The 6,000-nt window shown below is 39.7% G+C and overlaps 1 protein-coding gene across 1 annotated transcript; it reads left to right on the top strand.

Annotated features, from left to right (window-relative positions):
* The first annotated feature begins 388 nt into the window (after positions 1–388).
* On the top strand, positions 389–5,300 carry LOC310724682 (group XIIA secretory phospholipase A2-like). The gene is made up of 4 exons (XM_083538956.1): positions 389–782; positions 1,863–1,930; positions 2,282–2,447; positions 3,545–5,300. The coding sequence occupies exons 1-4, from the start codon at positions 521–523 to the stop codon at positions 3,661–3,663; spliced, it is 615 nt and encodes a 204-aa protein (XP_083395082.1). The 5' UTR covers positions 389–520; the 3' UTR covers positions 3,664–5,300.
* The last annotated feature ends 700 nt before the right edge of the window (positions 5,301–6,000 follow it).

The raw sequence follows: 6,000 nt of genomic DNA, 5'->3' as shown, positions 1-6,000 counted from the left end.
ATCTGTGTTGTGATTGGTCAGGTTTGCTGTGCTGTGATTGGTCAGGTTTGCTGTGCTGTGATTGGTCAGATTCTCTGTGTTGTGATTGGTCAGATGCTGTGTTGTGATTGGTCAGATGCTTTGTGTTGTGATTGGTCAGGTTTGCTGTGCTGTGATTGGTCAGATTCTCTGTGTTGTGATTGGTCAGATTCTCTGTGTTGTGATTGGTCAGATGCTCTGTGTTGTGATTGGTCAGATGCTCTGTGTTGTGATTGGTCAGGTTTGCTGTGTTGTGATTGGTCAGGAACAGGAGGAACAGGTGAGGGGGAGGTGATGTAGGAAGTAGTTTTCTTTCTGAGGAAATGATAGTGATGGGAAGATAAATGATCTTTACAGACTCTGAATCTTGTTGTGTGTGTGTTGGTTGACCGCGCATGCGCAACAGCCTTCGTGTGTACAGTAAACAATAGGTTCTTCTTGTTTCATTTTCTATTCCGAGTCCGTGCGGTCACGTGACAAACACACGCGTGCAGGTGGAGAGATGATTCCTAAAAACAGAAGCGTGCAGCCGGTGGACATGAAGCTCCTGCTCGTGTCCCTGTTCCTGCTGTGGGCAGTGTTCCTGTCCAGTGCAGGGCTTCAGGAGTCTGATTACACATCTGACTGGGATCAGACTCTCAAAACCATCAAGGACGGAATCCAAAACCTTTACACTTACTACAGATCATACACACTCCTCAAATACGCTCTGGATTTAACCTCAGGATCTGATCAGGTGTGTCAGTATCACTGCGCTAATGACGGTGAGCTCTGTTTTCATCTTCATCATCATCATCATCATCATAACGCGTACAGTGCACGTGGTTATATCAGAAATAACACCTCACCTTATAACTGCATTATATTATTATTATTATAAACACTTGTGTGCAGGAAAAGTGAACAATTAATAATAATAAAAAATAAAAACATTCCCTGTTAGTTCACGCTTTTAACAGAAACACGTGAAGCTTCATGATGCGTGTTCTTCAGGCATGCTGTCACACCTGCTGCAGGTTCCTCAAAGCAATGCAGAGAGAACATACATCTCATTGTTTTTCAGCCTGAAAAGCAGGAAATAAAACTGATGAAAGATAAAGTCGGAGTCGAAAATCACAGTCGGCTTGCTAACTAGATGATCAGTCACCATGAGCATTTATATAATGAATACACCTGAACCAACAGCATGGAGATAACATGCTGATGAGACTCATGGAATCGTAGACCAAGTGTAGATCTGGGAGGCATTAGTAATATCAAATCCCCAGGATCAGTCCACGCTGGAGGTCCTCTGAGATGGTCTTCCTGAATCACTAGATACTCCCTGATCTTGTGTAGAAGATTCCAGCATGATGATGCTCCTGTGCACATAGCATGCTCCATAAAGACATAATTGTTGGTGCTAAGATTGGAGTAGAAGAATGCAAAAGTCCTGCTCGAGCCCTGACCTTCTTCCTCAACATCTTTGGAATGAACTGGGATTGGAGAATCCTCACCTCCTTCAGCTTTCTTGCATCTGAATGAACACTAATCCCCACACGCCCCACAGAGAGAAGAGTGGAGCTCACGCCAGTGAGGAGAAGAAATCTGGATGCTCAACAAGCACATGTGGGTCTGAAGTTCAGGGGTCCACATACCTGAGGAAGTGTTTTGATGTGTGTCGGTTGGAGTCCACCTACGTTTTACCAGTGATTTTAGTATCTATAATAAAAACAGAAGTAACTTTACAACTACAGATAGAAAGATTGATCATAGATGAAAGGAATTCTGCATATTTATCTGTGATGTAATCGTTCATTAGGTTTCCTCTTTTTTTATCTGGTTCATGTCATTTTTCTTTGAAGGACTGAGACCTTTTCCCCGCCCGGGCTACCGCTCTTCTTCCAACGGCTGCGGCACTCAGCAAATGCCCGTGAGTCTGAAAGAAACAAGACTTTCCCCGAGGCTGTAAATCTCACACAGATTAGATGCAGATAATCTCAGAGTTACGGTTTTATTATCTTTTATTAAGATCTGAATTTTCTCTATTATTTCTTAACACTACCCTGTACTGATCACCGGACTCCTGGGTGGGCCAGGCCATGTCTCCACTTACCATATTACCATAGTTACGATAAAGTCCTCAGGAAGCATCTCCATGGTCAGTTAGAGATAAACCTGTATATCACTCCACATAGTAGATTAAATATATCAGATGGAGTGTCAATTCTGTTTCTGGTGTTTCTTCATGTATATCGTTATCTCACTCGGCTTTTCTCCGCAGTTTGATATCAAAATCCCAGTGATAACCAATTGCTGTAACGAACACGATCACTGCTACGACACGTGCGGACAAGAAAAGCGTGACTGTGATGAGCAGTTCCAGATTTGCTTGAAGAACATCTGTAGGAACCTTCTGAATGTGCTGGGGCTGGACCAGAAAGTACAGGGTAATCTACAGAGAACTCATTTTAGTTTGGAACACACTCATGGTGTTTTGAGAGACATATGCATGGTCCTGGGGTTTATTTTCAACACACTCACTCATTTAACGGTCTTAAGATCAAAGTATTCAACAGTCGCAACATCAGCAGTTCACGTGGAATTTTGAGCAGATTTTGTTATTAACTCAGGAAATTTACACAGATTAAGAAATCATACGAACACATCCATAAAAACACTTATTTAATAAAGTTGAGTGATGCAGAAAAAAGTATTGAACATGAGACCGTTCCTTCTGTTCTTCTGCCTGTGAAGGTCAGAATCAGCTGGTGACTGCAGGATGAGGGTCTTCACACAAATTATAACCCGAAGTTCTTTACCCAAATTTACTTTTACTTGTGTGACTGTTATTTTTAAATGTTTACCGTTTTCTTAAGTACTTTTTAAAACCAGCAACTTTATTTAAACACTTCAGTAAAATGTTAATGAAGTAACAGTTACTTTAAGTAGAATATTATATACCTTTTTACACACTCGGATTGAACCCACATCCGAATGCAAGTATTAAAGAAAAGCAATGTTGAAGTTCCATATATTGAGTATCAAACTTCAGATTAGCTTTAATGCATCTTTGAAATCATTTCACCAGATATCCAGAGCTGACTGTGATGTCTCAGAGGGTGCCAATATTTTTATTCAACTTCAACAAAAAGCTGGTTCTGAACGTTTTGGAATTTAGGACTGAAAATGAATCCAGCGCTGCTGAAAGCTTACAGGCCGTGGTGGTGGAACACGTTCCCTACTGTTTTCTCTGCAATAACTGTTCCTTCTTCCTCCATGTGTTTCTGAAGCTCTTGGTACAGAGCTCCTTGGCTCTTGGGCTGCTCTTCTCACTATCCTTCCATAGAATAGATTCCACTGATGCTTCTAAAGTTCAACCCAAAAGGTTGATTTCACACATGATCTGTGTTACATACATAAACATATCAAAATCTTTAAACTTCACTAGGCATCGTTGTGCACTGCCATGTGTGATTCTGTCTTTTAAAACAGATGTGTGGTATTAATATCTCCATTCATGTCTTGTTCTGTCTCTCTGAACCAGCGTGTGAATCAGGGCTGAATCTGGTCTTCAATGCCGTGATGCACCTGGGCTGTAAACCCTACCTGGAGAGCCAGCGTGCAGCGTGTGTCTGCCGCTACAGAGATCAGACAGGCCTGTGATCAGATGTGTTTGGGTTTGTGTGTGTGTGTGTGTGTGTGTGTATATATATATATATATATATATATATATATGAGAGCAAATTGCTTTACATCTCCATAGCAACTGCTACAACAAACATACTGAATAATGTTACTGAATAATTACTAGGATCGTGTCATATATAATAGTGACTCTTAAAGAGCACAATAAATAATACAGTGTCATATATTTGGACCCGCAACTTTTCCATGATACCGGATCAGAACCTGGTGATGGGAAAAATCTGATCTAAACACTTATACACATATATAAAATGGAGGTAAAAGAGTTTTTTTTTGTTTATGCTGGAAATGTCTACTGTCTCATAGACGGGAACCAGAGTGAACACTCAGAAGTGACAAAAGAAAAGTGTGTGTGTTTTTCCGGTGGTAAGAAGGAAGTGAACAGGAGAAGGTGTTGAGAAAGAACATAATGCTGAAGTTAAAAGATTCTTCCCTGATTATTTATTTGTAATGTTTTTTCTGTCTTGGTGGTGAAGAAAATTGTAAAACAAAACTGTAATAAAAGTCACAAAGGTTTGCAGATGTCAGTTTCCTGTACACGTGTGAAAGTGTAGAAACACCGAGTGTTTTATGGTGTTTGAGAGACTCATGTTTATTTTGTTTATATGCAACAGTATGAAGATTTCCTTGGACCGAACAGATCTATAACTGTGCAGATGTTCCACTTCTTTTCCACAAAAAAATCCTCCTTTATCATGAAGAACAGCTTTAAACACTCTCAGCACACGAACACTTCATTTCTCCACACATTCAGATTAAACTCTTGTGTCTCCAGTAAAACTCCTCACAGATGTTCTTCACTAGTTGGAAATTTTCTTCTTCATCTCAGAGCAGTTCAGTAGGATTGAGGTGCGGTGACTGAGCAGGTTGTTCCATGATAAATACACTCCAGACGTCTCTCTAAATAAATAACACGTACAGAACTTCAGCTCATCGTCTTGTTGTACGGTGAAGTCGTTACAATGAGCCGCAGTCCAGATGGAACTGCATGGTGTTGAAGTGTGGAATTGGAGCCGTGTTGGTTCAGGATTTCTTTCCGGAATCTTCACTGCTCCAAAACAACCCCAAACCATTAAACTTCCACCTCCATATGTGAGGGTGAGGGAGTCTGATCACATCTTCTCTCCTGTTCTTCATCTTACACAAGTTCTTCTGCTAGAGACACAAATGTCCCTTTTTTTGTTTTTGTGTGTCTGTTTTTTATTGAGTTTGCTGCATAGATACAAAAGGAACATGCAGGTGTCTCTTAAACCATTAAAGACTGTGTTTCCACACCTCTGACTGGTGCTGTAGGTATAAAGCGACTGCTATTGTATGAGTTAAAGAGAAAAATGCGGAATAATGAATTTTTGAACTAGAGGTTGTCTCTGTAATGCGTTTTATATCTAACAGATTAATACTGTACCGAATAATTTCACTTTAAACATCATGTAGATCAGCGGTCCCCAACATTTTTTGCGCCACAGCTCGGTTTAATGTGGGACAGTATTTTCACAGACCGGTCTTTGTGTGGAGGATAAATACAACAAAATAAAATAATACGATCATAAAAACTGGTATTTTCTAAATATAATAATAAACGTGAATCCACTGTGTTGTGTTTTGTTTATTTTTCTCTCTTGGGGGTTTGAGTTTAGCGGTAATGTATTATGTGTTAGCGGCCGGAGCTCCTTTAAGAAGGTTGTGGATGGAGGTAAGACATGTGACCGGAGCTCCTTTAAGAAGGTTGTGGATGGAGGTAAGTCATGTCATTAAGGCATCATGACCTGCATCAAGAGTGAGTCATAGACAGATGTGGAGGAGAAAATCCGGTAATTTTCCACAATAAAACATGGTTCAGAATCAGATCATAAATAAAACTGAAATAATGTAAGTTATATATTTTTTCTGTGCGGCCCCCCGGTACCATTTGACTTACAGACCAGGGGTTGGGGACCACTGATTTAGACGACTGGGTTTGTATGGAATGACATCAGTAATATGATTGATGTTGCTGCTTAATTGTTTTTGTTTTCTTTTTCTTTTTTTTTTTTATAAATGTCTCTAAATGAGGAGAGAATAAAAATAATGAACATCATCAGTGTCACATTACAGAATAAACATGAAGAACATTGAAATTATCTCAATAAACATGAAATCTCTATTTAAAGTCTGATTGAAATTGTTTGCAAATACTTTACCTTCAAATTATTAAACACAGAGATAATCTCAGAGATATCTCCAAGAAAACCCATAGATCTTAATTTATACTGCAATACATCACCATCCTCAATATTAGGAACATCTCCTCATTCA

This window comes from Silurus aristotelis (genome assembly GCF_946808225.1).
Source record: "Silurus aristotelis genome assembly, chromosome: 4".
In the NCBI taxonomy this organism is placed as follows: Eukaryota; Metazoa; Chordata; class Actinopteri; order Siluriformes; family Siluridae; genus Silurus; species Silurus aristotelis.
The sequence above is the reverse complement of the archived record's forward strand: the minus strand, read 5'-3'. Positions and strand labels throughout refer to the sequence as shown.

Bases quoted from the DNA above. Each gene is read 5' to 3' on its own strand.
- LOC310724682 (XM_083538956.1), top strand. From the start codon at position 521: ATGATTCCTAAAAACAGAAGCGTGCAGCCGGTGGACATGAAGCTCCTG. The intron at 1,931-2,281 runs GTGAGTCTGAAA...TTTTCTCCGCAG, and splicing joins GCGGCACTCAGCAAATGCCC to TTTGATATCAAAATCCCAGT. The intron at 2,448-3,544 runs GTAATCTACAGA...TCTCTGAACCAG, and splicing joins GCTGGACCAGAAAGTACAGG to CGTGTGAATCAGGGCTGAAT.